Genomic DNA, 23,808 nt, shown 5'->3' with positions numbered 1-23,808 from the left:
GAATAGGAGGGAAGTATTTAGATATGACATAACTTCACTGAGTTCCATTAAGCCCCTGAGTTGCAAAAATTAGCAAACAGCAACTTTAGGTTACCTAAACTATTAATCAAAATCTTTTCTTGAAAAGATACATTTCTTAATCTTTACCTTAAGCTGATTCTCCCTCTACAAGACAGATAAACACTGATGACACAGCACAATACGTTTCACAGACCTAGAGACAAAACCATATCCCATTAAAAGTCAGCAGTAAAGCAATTTTGCCCATTTAGAGATCAAGTCCACTAGACAAAACTAGTTAGTACAGAAAAAAATGCACCAGGGGAGCATTCCTAATCTAACATTTAAGATCAGGTCATTTTATAAAATACAGTGGTACCCCGCTAGACGAATGCTTCGCTAGACGAAAAACTCGCTAGACGAAAGCATTCGTCTAGCGGGAGGCTGCCCCGCTAGACGAAAAAGTCTATGGGGCTGCCTCGCAAGACGAAAAAATTTCGTCTTTTTTTTTTTTTCGTTTTGCGGAGCGCGGCTCCCATTGCCGCTCCGCAAGACGAAAACCCCTCTAGACGAAAATTTTCGCGGGACGAATTATTTTCGTCTAGCGGGGCACCACTGTACATTTCTGCAATCTTTTACAAACGCTGCAGCTGGTTCCACCAAAATAATGTATTCAATAAAATCAAAGCTGACATCATTTTGAACTTCTGTATGCTACAGGTATACACAGAGATATCCTCTTTGCTTGACGACAAGCTCCTTAATGGGGGAAGATTGGAGAGGCCTTGCAAATTCTGGATCAATTGGCAACTGAATGGCCAAGCATTCAACTGGAGGCAAGTGAGCATTAGGAATGGCAAGGGGGGGAGAGGGACAGAATGGGCTGTGTGCACCAAGTTGGGGTGGTCTCTAGGCACAATACACAACCTTGTGAGGTGGAACAAAGATCTCCAAGGCTTCTGTTAATTTTATGGGTAATGACACTCAGGCAAAACATCAACCAGAGGAATTTTTTTTCCTGATGGTGGATCCAAGAGGCCCTCCCTGTTAATCCAGAGTGCTTTTGCACAAGCCGGAACATTTTTTTGGGTTTTCACTTCTGTTTCTCACAAGTAGGGAACATACAGTTCTGCAGTTCTGCTCTCTGCCTGAGAAAACTGAGGGATGGAACATGAAGGCGAGGACACTCAGCGATCTGATTGTTAGTGTCCTAGAAATTGCAAGGAGCTTATTAACTTGTCCCAAATATTGCAGTTTAGTTTTATAGTGAAAAAAATATGATTCCACCCCAATAATGAAAGCCACTGAATGAGGAAATTACCATTTGTCTCAGAAATAAAGCACAGTTCATCTTGGGGAGGGGCGTGGGAGAGAAGGAGGAAACATCTCTCACAAATTGCTTTCTGTAATAATATCACCTACTTTAAGTACACAGCACAACTTTTTAAATTATTACTGGTCCCACTGAGACAAGTAAGGCAACTGGAGAGAGAGGGATCTTGCGTATTAGCAGAGCTTTCAATAATGGCCAAGGTAGAATATCAAACCGTGCCCAAAGATTTATATAAAACCATAACATCTCCTAGGTACATGGAATTTTGCAAAATATATGGACGTGTGCATTTTAAATTACTGTTCTGTATGGAATATTTTGTGCTAGGAATCTGTAACCTTAAATACTATGGAATCCCTTTTTCTAACACAACCGTATGGTAACCCACAAAACACTTCCTGAAGTTTGCTGTTTCATAAAACTTTTTTTTAAAAAAGAAGACACAGATAAGCCAGTTAAAATGACCCATCGAATTAAAGACTGAACTCCTTTGTATTTTTCCTCCCCAGAATTACACGCAGAGCTGTGTTGAATTTAGCTTAGTCTCCATAAAGTGTGTTTAGAGGCTGCATCCTTGATGGCTATGCAGTCATTGGCAAGGTTAATTGCTGCTGCTGGATATTTCAAGACAAATAATATTGACCACATGACTACTGGAATGCTAAAACTCCCCCCCCTTCCTCCTGGAAGCTATGATAGGCAACAATAAAGCAAGCCTTCATCTCCTAATGCCATCAGAGATGTTAGCTAACAGGAAAAGAAAAAAGAAACGAAGGTTAGTAAATAGCTACCCATACTTAGTATTCAATGTGTACAGCAGGATGGAATGAAAAGAAGCATTTTTTTAAAAGTCTGTTTTGAAGTGATTTTTCAGGAAGGTGAAGTTAGAGTTTTGAACTGGTCCCCAGTGGTGATGGGCAGGCAGTTTGCTTCTTTGCACAGATCTGAGTGAGATATTAATCTGTCAACACAAACTTCTTCAGTAATCCCAGTGTTAAGACTGGAGGGTTTTAACAGACAGGAGCGCTGCATTTCAAATACTTAACAAGACGAATAATGCTTTGCAGATGGCTGAAATTCACAGTCCCTGAAGTTTATGATCGAGAGTACCAGCTATGTCTCCAAATCATTCATCCTCTTCTACGTACGTTGAGGGAAACCAACCCACCTAAAGGGAACATCAAGAAAGAAAAGGCACAACGTATTAAATTGATATTCCTTTGGCACAGAATAATGTTCTTTAGAACCCACCTGTTCAAATTAGGTATGATTCACAACAGTGAGAAAGGGGATGAAGAGGGTGCGACAAACTAATTTTTGTGGCAGAGCATTCAACGTCTCTCCGGATAAAGATATCAAATTAATGACCCAAAGCGTGCAAAAAATAGGAATATGATCAGAAATAGGGCTGACTGCCAACATTACATTTAGCAATTCAGGAACTTTCAGCATTCAGCTGAGACAGGAATACAGTCACGCCAAGCACAGACTCAGTACTCAGCAAATGAGGCAGCAGACCTGCTTGTACCACTTCAAGCAGCAAGTGGGCACTCATATGACTGTGTGTGTGTGTGTGTGTGTGCTAGCATGACCAGTGGTCAGAGATGATGGGAAATGTAGTCCCAAAACATCTGGAGGGCCGAGTTTGAGGAAGACTGCTCTACACAGAAAACTGGGGGTTAAATTACACTCACTGCATAGTCAATAAGGGCTGTGAATGCACTCAAGACATTGAAAACTACTCAAGCAAACAAAACAGCGGTTGAAGCATCTGTCTTGCTCCTAAGACTAGCATGGGACCAGAGGCATCTTTTATCAACTGCACTGGCTTTTGCATTGGCTTTGAGAAGAAGTGTCTCTCATACAGTTTCCCATGCTTTCATCATGCCTAGAATTGATTTCCACAATGTGCTTTTTGGGGGGACTGCCCTGAAAGACAACTCAAATGCTTAAGCTGGAGTTGCAATCAGCAACACTTGATATTGGTTTGCTTCCAGACTAAATTTAAAATGCCAGTGCTTACTTTTATGCCATTTGTGGCCTGGGGCTCACACATCTTTTGAGACAGCCTCTTCCTGAACAAGCCCTGCTGCAGCTGAGTTCTGCAGTTTGGAACCACTTCCAAGTGCCTTTACCTCTGGCTCAGGAATGAACTCACCAGTGAGGTAGAGCTGCTCCTGGACTCCCATAGAAATGTTTTGAAAGCTATATTGCTGCTGCTTATGCCATTTTAATTTGCTAATTGTTGAGCACTATTCATTTTAAGTATTTTATTTTCTGGTTTGGTTAAAGACCCTAACAGTGCAACCTTGGGCATCTCCACTTAGAGTAAGCCCTACTGAATACAATGGGACTCAAGGAATAGCATATTTCAGCTCAAACCTCAGAAAGTTAGGATAAAAAATAGTTCAAATAAACAGAACAAAATTAAAGAAGCATTTGCTAACATTCTTCAAAGCATGGAATATACAAAAAGTACGCTGTCAAAAACATAAACCTACCCTTCCATTTACTTCACCTCTCCACCAGCCATTGGCACGAATCTTGGTGTAAATTTTGACCACATCTCCTTTGACCAGGGACAGTTCGCGCATGTCTCGTGCACAGAAGTCATAGCGGGCAATAGCGATACCGAGAACCTTGGGACTCAGCACTGCTTGGGAACACAGGAAGGCAACATAATTAGAAATTCACTAACTGCGTAGCTGTTGAATTATTTCAGCACAGCATACAACTGTAGTACAAGTGCAAGCAAATGTATTTTTAAACAAAGAAATGCAAGCTGACCATATGAAAAAGTGCAAAAGAAATCCATTCAGTGTGATGTTTTCTTGACTAGACTTTTCTGTTTGTTTTAAACAAAGCCAAAATGGAAACCCAGAGAAAGTAGGGGAAATCATCCTAAATATACCTTGACTGGGGACCAAATGGGTCATAGGTATTATTCTACACACACCCTGAGGCTTTTGCATGTGAAATGTTGGGAGACCCTCCCGAGTAACACGAAGGGTTCCAAAAAGAAAGAGAAAAAATATGCACCTTTGCACACACACACACACACAAAACTGCTCATATATGGGGCTCATTGGATGTTGGTCATTCTGTTGAAATAAATGGAACACACTTCTAAGGACATCTGCCTAGGTTCAGGATGGTATAAGTAATCAGACAATCCTAACCTATTTAAAAAAAAAAAACAGAAATCACTTCACTTAGCAGTACAGCAGTATACTCTCAGAGAAAGAGCCTTAGAATTTTTTTTTAAAGTTTCCACTATAAATTTTTGTTGCTGTTTCTATCTTGAGTCACTCCCCCCATTCCTTGTCCTATGATTCTAGGCTTAATTATTCTATGCCCACTTTCCTGATAATAAGACCCCATGGAACTTATTTCTGAGTAAATATGCAAGAGAATGCACTGTGAGAAACAAAGGGCATGGGCCATGGGCCAGTCAAATTAGTTTTATCTTTTGGTAAACTGCTTTTAAGCTTTTTAAAACAAAAAACAATCAAGTGCTGTCATGTACTGTCTCGCTGAGATTCCTGCGTTGCGGGGATGATGATCCTCAGGATCCCTTCCAACTCTACAATTCTATGTATAAATTTAAATAAATAAATGGCTTTTTAATTCCCCTCTTTCTCCCCCCCCCCAATACATACACAAATACACATACTGCAGCTATGTGGAGTATTATCACAGATGAGCACCTCCTTCCCACATGGGCTGGTGTGCATATATCAGTGGGGCATTAATGATCACAAGCAATCAGCCAGAATCTTAAAAGGACATAAATCACACATCGTCTAGGTAGCATATTATCTCCTCTAGCAGCAGCCATTCGACCAGGCAAGGCAGAAGGAGAGAAGGAGCTGCAGGGACCTACCGTTTGGTCAGCTGAGACACTGGCAAGTTCTGCCTCCTCCTCTTTTTGAACTGTTTCCATTCCAGCTGTTCCTTACAAGAACTATTTAACTAGCTGCTTCAATTTGCTTTCCTCCCCGCATCCCTCCCCAACCTTTTCTTCCTTTTGTATAACTTCTCTTAGATTGCAAGCCTGAGCACAAGGACTGCCTTACTACTTGTACAGAATCATTGTAGAGTTGGAAGGGGCCACAATGGTCACCTAGTCCGACCTCCTGCAATGCAGGAACATTTTTGCCCAACATGGAGCTTGAACCCATGACCCTGAGATTAAGATTCACATGCTCTAGTGACTGAGCTGGAAGTGGAAGGGATATTACTTCACTCTGGAAACCCTGTTTTTGTTGTTCTTGAAGGGCAGGGTAAGATGCTTGAAATAAGTAATTAGATGACAAAACGGAACCTTGTTGTGCTCATATTCAGGAATGAAGCCATGCATAAGATTTAAAAAAAAAAAAAAAACCATGCAAGGGACCAGGAATTGGACTAAATAGTGCTATCAAGTCAATAAGAATTATTTGCAGCATTATGAAGAGTTTGGATTTGATATCCCACTTTATCACTACCCTAAGGAGTCTCAAAGCGACTAACAATCTCCATTCCCTTCCTCCTCCACAACAAACACTCTGTGAGGTGAGTGAGGCTGAGAGACTGCAGAGAAGTGTGACTAGCCCAAGGTCACCCAGCAGCTGCATGTGGAGGAGCGGGGAATCAAATACGGTTCACCAGATTACAAGCCCACCACTCTTAACCACTACACCACACTGGCTCTTATTAACACTGCATGACCAACCTCCATGCTTAACCTTTTCATGGATCTGGGGGATTCACCTTAGTGTTGGCACTTTAAGGAAGGAATGGAGATCATGTGACACTTCAGATGCTGATGGACTTCCAACTTCCATCAGCCCCAGCCAGCATGGCCAATGGTTAGGAATGGTGGGTGTTGGAGTTCAACAACATCTGGAGGGCCACAGATTCCTGATCCCTGAGGAAACTAGCATTCAAGAAGCATCCATTGTTCTCTCACGTCACCTTTTCCTATTATATTTTTATTTCTGGATCTAAATACCAAATGTGACATGCAAGAGACAAAATCAATATAAGTGCTAGCAACCTAAGCCTGGAAACAGCAGGGGGGAATACATTATAAAACACGCACAACCAAATCAGTCCACAGTTAAAAATGATCAGAAAATCAAAAAGTTTTAAGCAGCTAAAATATATATATTCTGATGTTTTTTTAAAAAAATCCTTCCTTAACAGGAAGAAATCAGTGGGTAGAGAGCTAAGCCACTCCCTTCAAGCTAGTCTTAGAAGTCAAGCAAAGTGACTTCATGATCATTCCAACTAGAGCAGTGAAGACGGAAAGAAATTTCTCAGATCACTGCAAAAAATGATTCTTGGGTGCAAAGGCACAATCATTATCACAGCAAAGTGAGGAGGGGGTGGTGGTTACATTTATTGAACCCAAATTATTTCATCATGGGGGGAAAACACTTCCACCACCCAGCCACCACCCCAACAAAACAAAAAGGCCATTGCAGACAGAAGAACAGGCTTTCCCCAATTTAAATCCACAAGAGTTATATGTAAAATGGCATCCAAAGGAGAAAAATATATAGGCAGCTATGATGAAGATGACCATTTGCGTTCCAAAATTGCTGCACATGCTTTTGTGTCATAGTTTATTGTGGACTCATATGGTACCAAAAGGCAATATTTTACACACTGCGACAGTTTTCCCATAACAGTAATAGATACTGTACTTTGGGGGAAAAGAATAACTGTACACACTTCAGTGACCAAAATTGAAATGCCTGATATAAAATCTCAGCCTGAAAATAAATTATGCCCTATTTTTGTCACCATAGTACCTAATGCACAATCCCTTTAAGCAGCCAGTATTATAAATATAAGACCACATCAATACTTTGGGGGGGAAAGTAAGGGGGAGGGAATAAGAGAATCCGCCACTTGATTACCATTTACGTTTCCAATATGTAAACACTGTCCACTACTGGCCATAAACCAACACTTTTGCCAAAGTTGTCAAATGATGTATTTTTTCCCTTGCATCACTTTAGGAGAGATACATCAACTATGACAGGAGGAAAGTAGAAACCACGAGGATACAAACTCCAAGAATGCACAGAGGCTAAATAAGGAGGACTTTAAGTAAGGGGTTGCTCACATCAAGCAAGATTTTGTGACAGGTGTTCAACTAAGCCAGGATTTCATTTGAAATCCTGCTTCCCAGAATTTTTTGAGAAGCCTACAAACAGGTCGTGAAGACACCAGTCCTTCCTTGTTACTTATATCCCCTTGGAAGTACACCAGGTCTATAAACAGGGGCTCCATTTAGCCACTGTGTCTGTCAGTAACCTCCAGAAAAATGTCTAATCTTCTTTTAGTCACTGTGTCTGCAACAGTTAGCCAGCCAGAAGCCCCAAGAAGATTTGCGAAGCAGAAGAGCTAACAGAGTTGCTGACTGTCATGCATTCTACTTGCCATTTGGTAGATTTGCCTCAAGTTTGTGGAAGTTTCTTTCCCACCCATCCTTCTGCTACTGAGACTACATTTGTCAGCCTCCATCTCCTGGCCCACCAAAACATCTCATCAGGGATGGGGCACCTATGGACTTCCAGATGTTGTTGGATTCCCAGCTCCCATCAGCCCCAGCCAGCATGTCTAATGGTCAAGGCCAGCAGCAGTTGTTGTCCAACAACATCTAGAGGTCCAAAGGTTCTGTTTCCAGGCTGTACTTGAATCCATTCCTCATATTTTTAACCGACCAGATTGGCAGTCCTAGGTATAGATAGTTATATCCTGTATTTCTTATAAAATATGCTCGCTCTGACTATGAAGGGTCTCTTTTAGCTATCGTGATGATTTTTTACTCTATGTAAGACCTTTTTTTTTAACTGATATCGCACACAACACACAAACACATTTTAGGACTGGGTGAGCTGTAAAAATAAATAGATATATAACAGGAGAGGTCACATCAGTAGAGCTCTCTCTGCTCTTAAATAAAGGAAAGAACCTTGGCCCTTTGTGGCATCTTAAAAAATTCTAAATGCTTCTTGACGTACAATAAAAGTTTGAAAGAGAATAAGAAACACAATACAAATGCATAGAAAATAAAAACAGATAGATAGTGTGCATGCAAAACTCTAATGAAGGTTGTTGTTTTTTTTAGACTGAAGTATTTTACCAAAGAATGATGTTGCATTAAGCTCTGACTTAGGGATGGGACGAATATTTTGATTCACAAAAGCATTGTTTTCAGATTTTGAGACTATGTCCAGATAGAATATGGTAATTTGAGGTGTTCAACAGCTATTTATAGTATCATCACAATCATACATATTAGGCTTAGTTCAGCCACAGCTGTGTAGAACTGCAAATTCTGAATGCATATTATTATTCCAGGATCAGCCTTTATGGCCTTTCAACATTCTCACAAATGTATGGGAATCACCTATTTGAGAGCAGCACCTGCATAGCTGAGAAAACACTGGCTAACCAAACTTTGTATGTGTTCATCTGTGTGTGAGATCACATGGCAATCCCACTGAATGGTGTCCCATTCACTTGTTTGGCCAGGTTAAATATTCTCCCAGCCATGGAGCAGCTGTTCAGAAATAAGTCAGTTTCAAAAAAGGCTAGGAGACCATCTTTATAAACCATAATTTGGTGTTTAGTCAAATTATATTCAATTGGGGGGGCAGGGGGAGAATCCGTCCCTTCCCTAGCTTGCACTGCACACAGAGACAGAAATATTTTATTTGCAAAACAGAAGCAAATTGAGAAGAAATATAAAAGCAGTAAAGCAGTACCTGACCAGAAAGGAGTGGAGGAAGGGGGAACAAAGCTGTAGTCTGGAGGAGTTACAAAAGAAAACCCACAGAACAAAGAAGGGGCTTAGAGAAAGAAAGGAAAAAGAGAGAGACAAGCAAAATGACATTGAAATATTGATAAAATAATATTGGTAATATAATACTGCTGATAAAATTGGTTAAATGATATTGAAATATTAGCAAACCACACCATACATTTAAAACACTCTTCTACTTTTAACTACGGAATCCTGGAAACCGTAGTTTGTTAAGGGTGCTGGCCTCACAGACCTACGTAATTCCAAGCACCTGCAACAAACTACAGTTCCCTGCATTCTTCATACCTCATAAAATGGTATAAGAGTGTTTCAAAGGTATGGTGTGCCTGCTTCTGTTAACAAGAAACATGGATTTCCCTGAAGAAACTTGGCGTTTTTTTTTTTCATACTCCCCAAACTCAAAAATCTGTGCCTTTTTTGTTTGTTTGTTTTTGCTCTTACCGAGCTGAGGTACAGAAGCTGTGGATTTGCTCTAACTCCTCCACTTGTATAGCTCCATTCCCCACCACTTCCTCCCCCACCTCAGAATTAGTATCAAAGCACAGTGTGCAGAATGAAGCCATTTGTCAATGCCTTCCACCCTGGAGCAGTGGGCATTTCGAAAGCCAGTGTGGCCTTATTAGTGCTTAGAGCGTCAAGACTATGGTGGGGAAGACACAGATTCAGATTTCCACTCACCCATGAAGCTTACAGGACCAGTCACTCTCCCTTAGTCTAACCTATCTCCTAGGGTTGTTAATTTGGCGCATGGGAGAAGCAAGGAAAGGAAAACACGTGTGTCACTTTGAGGGGTTTTTTTGGGGGGGGGCTGTTAAATAAATAAATAAAGCAGGTGGGTTCTAGAATAAACAAGCAAAATAATATGAATTCAAACTTCCCAGTTCTGTGGCTGATTTTCTCTCAAAAAGGTATGCACGCAGAAGTTGGTTGCATTGTTGTTTCAAAAACACTCCTGTTCATGACAGGGCAGCAAAATGCATGCACAATGGTTACTTTTTAGGCACTACTTGCTAGGCGCTAAAAACTTCCTAACGTAGATGTACCACTTTGTATTGTGGGGAGCACCATGCAGAGCATTAATAAGCCACCTCACTGCTGTCAGTGCCTTTAACAGTTGCGTAGCGGGAGATGTTTAATATGTGCAGCTTCTCCTATCACATGTGGCACGCAGACCTTCCCAAGTGTCCCCATTTTCCAGGAACAGTCCTGGATTTACAGAAGCCCACCCCGGTTTCTGATGTGGTCCCAGAATGTCCCGCTTTTCCTTAGGATGTCCCTATTTTCATCAGAAAAATGTTGGAGGGTATGTAGTTAGGCGACTCCCAAGCCAAGGAGATGAGTACAACCTTTAGAAGACATCTGAAGGCAGCCCTGTATATGGAAGATTTAAAATGTTTTATTATGTTGTTATATATGTCAGAAGCTGACTAGAGTGGCTGGGGCAACCCAGTCTGATGGGTGGGGTATAAATAATAAAATTCTTCTTCTTATGGAATAAGAATAAGAATTCACTGGAGAAGTATTGGAGGGTATAAAATAGGAGAGTTCTTTAGGGAAAGAACGTGTGTTCTTTTCTTTCTCTCCTTGGAGGCTACATCTGTCACCCTTCCCCTATCTTACCTTGCACATGGTACTAGCTCATATGGGAAGTGGCTGTGACTTACTTCACCCCCTCACTTTCCTGACGTTCCAGTGCAGCAGAAAGCAGAAGGGTCTCAGTACTCCACCATAAGGTAAAAAGGTAAACAAGGTAAAGGACCCATGGATGGTTAAGTCCAGTCAAAGGCAACTATGGGGTTGCAGCGCTCATCTTGCTTTCAGGCCGAGAGAGCCGGTGTTTGTCCACAGACAGCTTTCCGGGTCATGTGGCCAGCATGACTAAAACACTTCTGGCGCAATGAGACATCATGACGGAAGCCAGAGCACATGGAAATGCTATTTACCTTTACTCCACCATAGCCCAAATCAACAAATGATATGGCACAGAACTACCTCACTCCAACCTTGCCCTATGAACCACATAGGCCCCAAAATGCACAAGTAATCATCATAGGCTGCAGTAAAGCTCACTCTATTTCCTGGATCCCACAAAGTCATTGCGAAAGAACCACATAATTAAGGCCTCAACCACATTTTGAATAGAAGTAAGAAACCAAAAAAGAGCTGACAATTTTCCAATCTAGTTCAATATCACTTCCTTTTTTTTTTCAACAACTGAGCAATGCTACAGAATTAGCAGGTTGAAAAAGAAGTCTGGTAAGGTATACTTCTCTTTCACATTCTAGGGAGGAAAATTGTTCCTAGGTTGGGACTGCGCCTCTTAGCAAAACCCTTGGCCAACTCCCCTCTATTAGCTTGAGGTGAAGGGAGCATGTTAGATCACTATTTTCTCTTTTTAAACATTTTATATGGAGATATAAGATGAGAGGATGCTAGCCTGAGACTTTAAGAAGATGAAGGTTCAAATTCCTAATCAGCTATGGATTTCCAGTGCCACTCTTGAAAAGTCACTGATTCCTTTTCCAAAAAAAGGAAGGTCAAGAAAATAAGTTTTTATATACAGGCTCTGGGAGGGCATGTGGAGTCTTTCCATGGTGAAACTAAGGAATGGGACATTCTGTTTATTTTTTATTTTTTGCAACACAGCCGAGAAATCCTTAGAAACACCTTCCCCTGAAAACCTGCAGCTTTTCAGATGTTTTGGAGTACAACTTTCATCAGTCAGAGTCAGCATGACCAATGACTATGACTTCCATGTAGTCCAAAATAACTATAGCGCACCAGGTTGGGTTAGGAGAATCCAGCCTTTAATCACTTCACTGGTGATTTATCAGCCACTTTACCCTTAGAGCTCAGTGTGGCTTCTTAAATGTGCCTTTGGATCATGTTTTCAAATTGTATCACAAGTGTGTGCAAGCATTTGTAAGGCAAATCAACAGGACTTCTGTAAAGGAAAAAGGGAAGATTCTTCTGAATATTAAGAGACTTGGATGAACCACTTGAATATGGGTAAATCAAATATGAACTGGTTGGACTTTTGGAAATTTAGTGTGTTTGTGTGTTTTAAAAATGGCATAGTGCAAAAGTCATCAATGTTGCACCCATGGGTGGAAGCCTTCCCTGGCAACTGAATAACCCTTGCCGTTCCACCTTGAAAGAAGCATTTATGTTATGGCCAACATAATAACAGGTTGTGGTATGTACTTGGTTACAGTGTGTGTGTGGCACCTAAAACAGTTTGCAAATGTGCCCATGGGCCCAAAAAGATTGGTGCACCCTGACATGGTGAATAAACAGAAGAGTAGAATTTTTTCATAAACTACTATTCACATGGTAGAAAGTAGGTATAAGTATAAACTATTAGTTATTATAGTGAAATTATTTAAACAGTGAAGTGACTCAGGACCTAACTTTAGATGAGGATGCATAGCATGAGGCCAGAACAGGATATTAATCCCATTAAAACTGTGAACAGAGTAGACACTTAAGCCCAGTTCAAATGTAGCAGTAATATATGAAGAGTACAACCTTAGTTCACACACTCCCCAAACCTCTGCTTCCAGTTGTAGAATACAGCAGTTTGACCACTGCATGTGAACGTTGCGAACTGGTTTTGTGTTCAAAGCAGATATAAATGAAACCATGACAGAACTGTGACTTCAGATTCTGGTTTGGAAACAGACTATGATTTGCACAAACTACTTTCTGCTGCAATGGCAAACATCAGAAGAAGCAAAACTTGAAGCAAACACTTCAGATCTCTTTCCCCTTGAACCCAAAGGGTTTAGTGTGGCTCCTTCTAATAACAAACCACATTTTTGTTGTCCCATCTGAATCATGCCCAAAACTGTAGACCTATTCAGGAGTTCTCAAAATGTATCTGTATCTGTGGAGCAAGTGCCAGGCCTGCACTAAGCAAGAAGATCAATAGTGGAGTCATAAACCCAGTTGGTTGAATGCAGTTATTATCCTCCTTGGTTACAATGCTCATGTAGTTCCCAGCTGTGGGGAGGATCGTAGGCACATTCAGTTAACCACACACCTACAATCCCGCTTTAGATCTTCTTGCTCAACAGGGGAAAGTCAGGGGAAGAGAAGCAGGAGTTAATTATGTTAACGTTAACTGCATTTGCTAATTTAACAAGAATGTGTGTACGATACCTGTGCCTGTTCCTACACAAGAATAACTAGAATAAAATAACAGACCCATGAAACAAAGTGAGACAAGAGAAAGAAGTGGGGATTTTAAAAGCTCTCAAGCAAGTGCAAGGAAAAAGGAATGCATATACATGAATTAGAAACCAAAATAAGCATTAGAAAGGGGTGTTAGGCAGAAAAGAAAAGAAAACCATAAACTGACAAAACAACAAAGACTGTTTGATGGGGAAAACCGAATGGGGAGTAGAGAACACAATAGGAAGGACAAGATAATTTTGTTTAATTCTATGCACACACACACACACACACACAACTAAGTCCTGCTGAATTCAATGGGATTTATGGAGATGGCCAAAGGCATATTTTTGCCTGAGACAGATAAGATGGCACCCCCTCCCCATTCCACATACAAAAGCTGGTTGGACTGGCATGTACCTGTAGATCTTACTTTACCACTGGAGACAAGGTAGAACCATAGAATTGTAGAGTTGGAAGGTACCTCAAGGGACATCTAGTCCAACCCCCAGCAATGCTGGAATTGGTTGCCCTCCTCTGCACACATTTCAGATTGTCAATATCCTTCTTAAATTGTGGTGCCCAGACCACAGGTGTGGTCTGACCAAGGCAGAATAGAGCAGTACTTCTGTTGATGCAACCTAGAATAGCATCCACTTTTTTGCTGCTGCTGCATCACACTGTTGACTCATGTGAAGCTTGTGGTCTACTAAGACCACCAGATCCTTTTCACATGTACTGCTGGCAATTCAGGTGTCTCTCATCTTACAGTGTGCTGGAAGCAATGCAGGTGTTACATCCATATTACAAAGTGATAGAAGAACTGCCTGATTTAAGCAACATATGTGAGAGTGTCCTATTTATTTTCCTACAAGCCTCGTCTGCTAAATAGGAAGCTCTCGGAAATAAGAGGTGAACATCTAAAATGAGCAAAAAGTGACGGGCTCTTCAAAATTAGAGCCATGAGTGGCCATAATGGGATATTTTTTTTGTTTGTCAACAGCATTAAAAGCATTCCTTCCTCCTTATCAGATATTGAGTGTTATATGGGCCTACTTCGCTTAAAACACTGCAATTTTGTTTTTGAAAAACATCTACAGATCATCTGGCAGTTTTTCAACATGCTTCCATTTATCAATGGAATATTATTAGGCCACACTCAATTCCTTATGTCTAAAAAGATGAATTTTATATACAGTCGTACCTTGGTTCTTGAACGCTTTGGTACGTGTACGCTTTGGCTCCCTAACGACGCAAACCCAGAAGTAAGTGTTCCGGTTTGCAAATGTTCTTTGGAACCCGAATGTCCGACGCGGCTTCTGGGGCTTCCAGTTGAGTGTAGGAAGCTTCTGCACCCAATCAGAAGCCGCGCCTTGGTTTTCGAACGTTTTCAGAAGTCAAACAGACTTCCAGAATGGATTCCATTCGAGAACCAAGGTACGACTGCACATTGTCAATTGCTGAGCAAGTGGTAATGAAGACATGCTTTTGAGTGGGGTGGGGTGTGCAAGTGTGTGTGTGTGTGTGTGTGAGAGAGAGAGAGAGAGAGAGAGAAAGCACACATTCAAATAACATCAATGTTACTCATTCTGTCCACTGGATACCCACCCCATAGTCCAGGGATGGGGAGCCTGTGCCCCCCTCAAAGGTTGTTGGCATACAACTCCCATCAGTCCCTGACAACATGGTTCATGGTCAGGGTTTATGGGCGTTGTAGTCCAGTAACACCTGAAGTACCAGGGGTTCTCCATTGTGACTATATTCAGAAGGCCATCATTAGATGTTAGGGAAGGGGAGAAGTGGGAAAGCTTAACCCTTCCCCTGCCTATTGCTTCCCCCCTGCATTCCACTTCCGGAACTTCTTTTCTCTAGCCATTGTTCATTGTCTACCGCACACATCCAGCCTTTTCTCTTCAAATACGAGACTTTTCCCTAACGAATTTTCGATGTTTGATGGTGATTCAGGTTCTCATGCCAAAGCCTTCCATTCAATATCTAGTCAGGCCCCAGAAAGATATTCTAACAAGAACAACATTGTAGAGGAAAATCTGTTAAGAACTTAAAAGTTTCTTCACAGAAATTCTGCTCTATAATCTATGGTTTTAAATCACACAAATTATTCATTTAAATGCCAAATGCAAGATTAGAATTACATGTTTATTAATTCATGTAGCCGAAAACAGCACAGCCAATGCAAAATGTCTGTTTACAAATCAATCGCTCACTTACATTTTTAATAGATGTTTGAGCGGTGATTTGATTTAAGGACAGGCAGTCAGGAAGTCTAACTAGACCTGTTCATAAACCTGTCAGCAGATCCTGTTTCTGCTTAGCTGCAGGGAAACAAAACAAAACAAAAAACCTAGCTAAAAGCATTATCATATTAATTGGTTCTGTGTCAAAAATGCAAAATGAAGATGTTTTTAACCTACTGCTATTCCTTTGTTATTAAATGACAGCAAATTCTAATGCTCACAGTTGCCACATGCTCTGTTGCCACTTGCTCTGTTGCTCCTTTGGTCCAGCGAATTTTCGCATTCTTTGTATGGGTACTGAAGAGTTGTATCCAGACTTCGGAAGCCTTCTTTGAGAGAGTGGTGCTTGTAATACTCCACAAGTTCCTTCCAGAAGACAGGGGGAAATAGATTAGAAATCTTTAGTTTGTGCTTTCTCCCACCAGTATTTAAGGCACAGAAACTTTAATGCAGCTTTATAGAAATAGATGCACCCAGTTCACTACCGGTGCAGGAATAGTACTGGAACTATGTAGGTACTCTGCTTTTATTGAAGAGGTACTTGTGTGATGAAAGATCAAAGACAAAGCACATCAATTACACAAGCAGTACAGGTTTAATTCATACATGAGAGATATTGCATTTGCATTTTCAGCATTCAGGAATTAAGCTGGAGGTCATCTGCATACGTGAGACTGGCCTATTTATCATAAACAGCAGATGGGGGCAAGCATGTGAAACAATTCTCACATTAAGAAGAAAAAATATCCTGCACACTGAAACAATCACGCCAAGCTAGAAACATTCACCATGACACCTACATTTCTATGCACAGGGAATTGTGAGCCCCTCTTCAGGGGTGTAAGTCCTAACATATGTTTATTACTTTGCCTGGCATTTGTGACTTTCACCTCACATTCCTTTTCCCCATGTGGTTATCATTGCCTCTACGCTTGCACTTTTCCTTGTACATACACTTCCAATATGTATGTGACATATTTTTCTCATATGGTTTGGCTTCCTGATACACTTACAAACCATTCACATGATGCTGTGACCCTTGGGAAGGCCATTACTTGTAATACAAACCAGGGACCCATGCCACACAGGTAGAAGTCTTTGCATGAGCTCAAGCCAGTGTGCAAGTAAACACACACACCAAAAAAACTAAAACTGTGCTGAAGTTTCTCGTTGTCCAGATCAGTATATACCCTGTACATTTATCCAACTCCTAATGGTCAGCTGTAAAAGTTAGCAATCGCCATCTGTTAAAACACCAGTGACAAACATACTGACCAATCCTGAAGCAGTAATAACAACCCACCAAAAGTTCTCCCGCAGCTTAGAAAGTGAGGTGGTTTTAAAATGATGATAAAATGAGGTTTTCTACATGTACAGTTTTGCAATCAACAAACCAGACACTCCTGTCCAGTTGCTTTGTAGTTACTGAAGTTCTTTAATGTTAACTCCTTACTCAAAGTAACTCTCAATTGTTATTGAGAAAGCCTCTCCTCCTTAGCGAGGGGAGGGGTTGTGAGCGGGAGCCGGCTCCAGCATTGAGGCGGGGGCGTTTCGCCCCAGCCCTACCTAGCCCCGCCGCCGCACCGCGCCCCTAGCAGTCAGCCAATAGGGCTGACTTGGGGGCGGGGATTTGCTGCACCTGGGCAGCCGCGGCGGCACCTCTCCGCCATTCTGCGTCACTTCACCGCCGGATCACCCGCCCACCCTCCCTTAGGTTGTTCCTTGGATAGGACATTGCTATGGACTGCGGTTGGTCGCCTTGTTTGTACAAGGGTCCTGGTAGGAATTTTGGCCAAGTGGCAAATTGGCACAGCCTCATTGGTTTTTTCGCCTACCTCATAGCAAATTGTCACAACTATGTTAGATTGGCGGTTAGGCATTGGGTTTAGTGTGGTATCGGAGGGCATAGGTTCGGGCCATCGCCTAACCCTCCTAAAGTTTGGGTATTCCGTAAAGGAATCCGGCGGTCGTGGATCCTGTCCAATGCCCTGTTGGTGGCTAGGGGCCATGGCACGACCTCCGGTGACTTCAGGGGGTGGAGCTTCCAGTTGTATCTTGCATCAACAAGCTCCACCTCATGGGCAGTTAACCCTTGAGTGACCCCACGCTCTGCGGGGGGAGTCAATTATAGTCTGTTTCAACCCAATGCCTAAGCCAATACCACTCACACGCTGTAACCAATAAAGTTGTGGCCTTTTTCCTCCATTAACTTAAAATCATGCGTCATTGTGTTTTATTTCTGACATGCGGGAGTAGGGTCCTCGAATCACAATTCTGTTAACTGTACGATCAGACCATCCAAGCAAACAGCCTTTTGTTTTGTCAGAACCTTATTTTTGTGGGCCAACTATTGTTTCTTTCCGATATTTTATATGTCTGTTACGGAAGCATGAAGAATCGTTCTGAATTTCAATATGAATTGGCCCTGATATGGCTGTTCCAGACTAAGGTGTGGATTGGCACATACCGGTAGCTATCAACCAGGTTTCATACTTCCTGAATCTTCTGACTCAGTTCTCTACTTATCAAAATGATTGTTTAAAATGCTTCTGTTTAAAGAAAATCATTTTTAGAAACATGTACTGAAATACTTACCTAAATGCTGATTTAAAAACAAAAATACAGACAGTAGGGAACATACTTATGAGCAAACACATGCAGAAGTGACAAGCATCAGTTAAAGACTGAATCTTCCATCCCTAGTTACTGCCCTCCAGCCCAATTTAAAACCCTTTCTTGTTCTCAGTTGTGTTGCAAGAAAGAGCTGAATTTTCATAGAGCAACACAATAATGTGCAGGCATGTGGCATAATGAATACATCAGAAGGTGAGAAAAAACTCAGTAAGCAAATGATTTTTTTAAATGCTCATGAGTCATACTGCTCATAAAGGAAACTCATACAGTATACATCAAACTATTTATTAATTGAAGCTTCCAAATGCCTTTGAGCTCCTCACATGCTACAGTATGAGATCATATGTTCCTTAAATTTAAAAATGACGTGGTAGAAAATCCTTTTCAGTATGTCTTCTCACAAATGTAGGTTTATACATTCACAGTAGAAGCTGATTTAAGCACAAAGTGCTTAAAACTGCACAGGTGACCCAGAAATTTCCAAACACTGACCACAATCCAATCAAAGCTAAAAAGTTAAATCCATTTTTATTTCCACTGCAAGAAATTCAAGTACACACTTAATACTCTTACTGGAATGAATGGGACTTAGAAGTGTTTGGCTTTGGCTTGATCATTAAGATCAGCTCAGTTGTTTTTTAATGTATTTTTATTAAAGGTTTTCTTGATTTACAAAAGTATGTGCAATATCTCTCTCTCGTATTTTGTCCCATGTAACATTTTTACAAATCAGTTACATTTGTTGAGACATTAGGAAGAAAAGGGAGAAAGAAGTGGGTGGGGGAGACGGGGGGTTCGGGTGACAATGTTTCTATTTTACTTAATATATGTAGGGTTTGGTGTCAGCGTTGCTTGTGCAGGTTCTCTGCTGTTCACTTGTGTTCCTTTGGTGGTGAGAGAGGCTGGGGTTGGCCTAGGGTGTGGTTGTTTATTTGTGGTTGGTTGTGGTGGTCTTTATTTTCATGTGTGAGTGGGGTGGGTTGGTGTTTTGGATCAGGTTAGGCATATTGATTTGTATGCTAAACATCTTCCAAGACAATAATGCCCACTTACACCACAAAGAACTCATAACCCACCTACTTTCAGCAGCCAGAAACATCATAACCAGACAATGGAGAGACCTGTCAGGAGTAAGCATGGACCAGTGGTACCAAATAGTATGGGAAACAGCCTTAATAGAAAAATTAACCAATAAACTGAAACTGACATGGGGACAAATAGAAGAAGACACCTTCACTCCCCTTTATCACACACACAGCCCAACAAGATAATAACAAAGATCCGCTGCATTTTGAACTGTTTATGAATGAGTACATGATCTACAGGGACTCTTGCCAGCATGAAAACCTTTCCCTACTGCTGGGTTGGTTTTCTCTCCAAACACAAAAGCTGTCATAACACTATTCGTGTTTTACCTTTATCTCTACACAGTATGCAATAGTATCTGTTCAGCTGACTGCAACATATGAGAAAAGTAGCTGAGAAGAAAATTGCGGAAGGCCTCACATGGGTTCAGTTTCTAATTAGACAGCAGCCCTATTCAGGTGTTTGAGCAAACACATAAGTGCTTAAACTGAGGAGGAAGACAGGGGTGTGTATACAAGCCCAACTCCAAGTGCCCCACATGCTCTGGCACCACATTAGACCTCCATGCATTCAGTTGAACATGCTCCAAAGATCCCTAAAGTCAGGAACACTTCTTCTTCAAACCTTCATGTTTAAAACACAGCTGGCACACTTCGGGGTACAGGGTGGGACTTACATGTGTGCTCCCTTCTCTTCCACAGTTTAAGGCCACATAACATTTGCCTGAAAGCCAAAATAGGGCTAAGCTGAATACTGCTGGTGCCCATGTCTATGTGTGTATGTCAAACATCTGTCTGCAAGGAAGCTCCAGTTCCCCTTGTCAAAGGATTGCTCCCCTCTTCCTGTGCCTTTCAAATGTTCCCTGGAATGGCAGGTCAGCTGTCTGTGTACATGCCACCATCTCATCTCCCCACTTTCTGCTGGTTTTTAAACAGTGGGGGAAAAGGTTGGCCTACAAGATTCTTACTAAGCACACAAGACATCGGGACTCTTGGAAACAACAACTGCTGGCTTTCAAAGAAGATGAGCTGTGATAAGAACGGTTTTTTAAAAAACAAAAATTCATCAGATGAACAGGTCAAGGCAGCATCTCCTGTTATCTTTGGAAGGCATAAAGCACACTTTCAAGAGCCACCTGTATATCAGAAGATGAATGCAAAATGAAAGGTGATGATAAACTAAGAACTTCAGTCTGAAAGTGATGGCTGTAGCCTGCATGTCTGTTCTGCAAGACGGAAGTGTTTATTATAATTCACTGCCGTATCACATGATCTTGAACAGCATGCACCATTGTGACTCCCCAAAAGCGCAAGCAACAAGACAAACTACTCAAATATACAGATTCCCTTTGAGAGTCAGTACAATGCAGTGCTTCGAGTGCCAAAGACCACAGAGGATCCAGAATCGAATTCTCACTGAGTCATGAAACTCACCAGCCTCAGTACTTCTCTCTCTCTCTCCCTCTCTGTATAACCCACCTCACAAGGTTGCTGTAGGGCAGGTATAGGCAAACTCGGCCCTCCAGATGTTTTGGGACTACAACTCCCATCATCCCCTAGCTAACAGGACCAGTGGTCAAGAATGATGGGAGTTGTAGTTCCAAAAAATCTGGAGGGCTGAGTTTACCTATGCCTGCTGTCACCCTGAACTCTTTGGAGCAAAGCCAGGGAAAAAAATGCAGTAAAATCAACCAAGATAAATTATATAACATTTCCAGATGGCACTTGTATTGAGTTGTGGGGATGCTGTCATTTTCTGGTTCTACCAAACAGTTCATATGTGAACATTTTCCAAACCCCAAGATAGTCAAGGCACAGTTGTTTTGGTGATTTTATTGGAGGCACACATCAGTCTCATGTTCCAAATACTTTTCAGTATGGAAAAGTGCTACATGCATTCAACTTCTGCCTCTAGGGCAAGTGCCAGCTTGGCCCAGTGACCATGGGTCACTAGGGCTGTGGGTGCCATGCAGCCCTGTCACCTAAATTTGTGGGTGCCTGGTCCCTTCATGGGGAATTTCGTGGGTGCTTGGGCACCCAGGGCCCCAGGGAGTTGGCACCTATGCTCCAGGGCTTCGAAAAGCTACACTCTGGAGTCTGTTTCTTATTCAGGAATCAGGATCGAAAAGATTTTTGGCATATAAGACGGTCTGCCTTGGGCTTTCATTGTGGCCCCGAAAGTCCTTTACACAACTACAACTGAACTAAACTCAGTTGGACTTGCCTCTGAATAAGCATGCAGAGGAGCAGGTTTTGAAACACATTTAACAAAAATTATCCTGCCTAATGTAATGCAGACCATGCATTTCTAATGATAAGCTAGATGATCCTACAAAGAACTTTAAAAATCTAAAGGAAGAGAAGCACGTACCCACACCCCTTGCACGACTCTTTTCTTCACTAGCTCTTCTACTTTTAATTATTTATTTTGGAGTGATTTTAGTATCTTACATTTCAGGGCAACAGTTTGAAATGTTAGAATTCTAAATATTTGTTCTGACTTGCATTTATGAAAGGAAATCAAGCTTAGCCGGCACACCCTCCCCTTGGTTTTTATTCTGGAATCCCTGCAAGCTCCAATTAGCAAAGATGCGATAATTGGGGGGCCCCACCCTAAGCACTTTCCCAGTTTCTTATATCTCCACACCTCATTTGTATTAATCACTTAAACAAACTTTAAAGCCTGCCTGGCCCTCCTGTTGTTATCAATTCACTTGAGTCAGAGAGAAAAGCCACTGCCAGAACAGGGATGGGCAGCTGACATGACCTCCTTGCCAGTGTTTTTGTGGACTGCAAGTTAGGTGGGATGCTTGTTTTGGGATAAACATCATCTGAGTTACAGAGGCAATCAAACATTTAACTGGATCATTTCTATCATGCCCTTAATCCAAAGATCTCAAGACGAGTAAAAATAGTTTCAAGGAAATTGCAATACTGATAAAATCAGTAAAAAAAACCTCTTAAGATACACCACAAATATATCCAAGGAACATCAGTGTTAACTCCCAAACACCTGTGTTTAAAGCCATCTTTTGAGCTGGTGACTAAACAACAGCAGTGACAATGCAAACCAAATTTCAAGGGATAGGACAGGCATAGGCAAACTTGGCCCTCCAGATGTTTTGGGACTACAACTCCCATCATCCCTGACCACTGGTCCTGTTAGCTAGGGATGGTGGGAGTTGTAGTCCCAAAACATTTGGTTGGCCGAGTTTGCCTATGCCTGGGATAGGAAGTTCCAGAGCTGAGATGCTACCATGGAGAAGGGCCAACCTGGCTGATCTTAACTCCTGGACAGAGTAATTTAACACAATACAAAAAAAATAGCAACGCTTCCATCACACCATGTGGTAATCATTTATTCTGGGTGAACTTATTCTGGAAAACTTAATTCAACACCTCATTCTGTTACATTTTAAAGGCAACACCTTCTCAAACAGTATTAGTTATCACTGCCATAAAGATACAGGGATCTGGGAAGAATGCAAGAGACATTCCTTGTACAAGCAGACTGAGCATGATCCCTGAATTCTGGTTATGCTAAGAAGTAAGTTCAAAGATCAAAGCAAAATCATAGAGTCATAGAATTGTGGAGTTAGAAGGGACCCCAATGGTCAGCTAGTCTAGTCCAACACCTTGCAGCGAAGGGATCTCAATTAAGCATCCATGACAAATGACCGTCCAACATTTGCTTAAAAACCTCCAAGGAATGAGAGTCCACCACCTTCTGATGGAGTCTGTTCCACTGTTGAACAGTTTGATGTATAGTCAGAATCTCCTTTCTTGTAACATGAAGCCACTGGTTCAGGTCCTATCCTCAGGAGCAGGATAAAGCAAGCTTGCTCCATCTCCCATGTGGCAGCCCTTTAGATATTTGAATATAGCTATCATATCTCCTCTCTGTCTCCTCTTTTCCAAGCTAAACATACCCAACTCCTTCAACTTGTTCCTCTTAAAGCTTAGTTTTGAGACCCTTGATCATCTTGGTCACCCTCCCCTGCACACATTCCAGCTTGTCAATATTCTTCTTAAATTGTGGCACCCAGAACTAGACACAGTACTCCAGGTGTGGTCTTACCAAGATAGATTAGAGCAGCACTATGACTTCCCTAGATTGGGACATTGAACTTCTGTTGATGGCAGCCTAGAATACCATTAGCTTTTTTTGCTGCTGCCTCACACTGTTGATTCATGTTAAGCTTGTGGTCTACTAAGACCCCTAGGTCCTTTTCACATGTACTACTGAAAAGCCAGATGTCCCCCATTTTATATTTGTGCAGCTGGTTCTTCCTGCCTAAGTGTAGAACCTTACTTTTGTCCCTATTGAAATTCATTTTGTTTGTTTGAGCCCAGTCATCGTGAATCCCAATTCTATGTTCTGCAGCATTACCGGTAGTTCACCTCCCAGTTTGATGTCATCTGCAAATTTGATGAGCATCCCATATTCCATAGTCCAAGTTGTTTATAAAGAAGTTTAGCATAACATCTAATCATTCTGTTCTTTCA

At 41.6% G+C, this 23,808-nt stretch overlaps 1 protein-coding gene across 6 annotated transcripts in view; it reads right to left on the bottom strand.

The window, feature by feature from the left end:
* Window positions 1-2,314: 2,314 nt before the first annotated feature.
* VAV3 (vav guanine nucleotide exchange factor 3) overlaps window positions 2,315-23,808 on the bottom strand; it is a 154,945-nt gene continuing 133,451 nt past the window's right edge. The window contains exons 25-28 of one of the 6 annotated variants that reach the window (XM_033151475.1): window positions 15,805-15,949; window positions 9,097-9,180; window positions 3,835-3,989; window positions 2,315-2,501 (exon numbers count right to left, since the gene is read on the bottom strand). In XM_033151475.1, the coding sequence (XP_033007366.1) occupies window positions 2,460-2,501; window positions 3,835-3,989; window positions 9,097-9,180; window positions 15,805-15,949 (426 nt within the window). In that variant the 3' untranslated portion in view covers window positions 2,315-2,459. Of the gene's footprint in view, window positions 2,502-3,834; window positions 3,990-9,096; window positions 9,181-15,557; window positions 15,662-15,804; window positions 15,950-23,808 lie in introns of those variants that run through there. The other 5 variants (XM_033151476.1, XM_033151477.1, XM_033151478.1 and 2 more) reach the window with 5 other exon arrangements.

Source organism: Lacerta agilis, chromosome 6 (genome assembly GCF_009819535.1).
Source record: "Lacerta agilis isolate rLacAgi1 chromosome 6, rLacAgi1.pri, whole genome shotgun sequence".
In the NCBI taxonomy this organism is placed as follows: domain Eukaryota; kingdom Metazoa; phylum Chordata; class Lepidosauria; order Squamata; family Lacertidae; genus Lacerta; species Lacerta agilis.
Note: the sequence above shows the minus strand (reverse complement) of the source record. Positions and strands in the feature narration are given on the sequence as shown.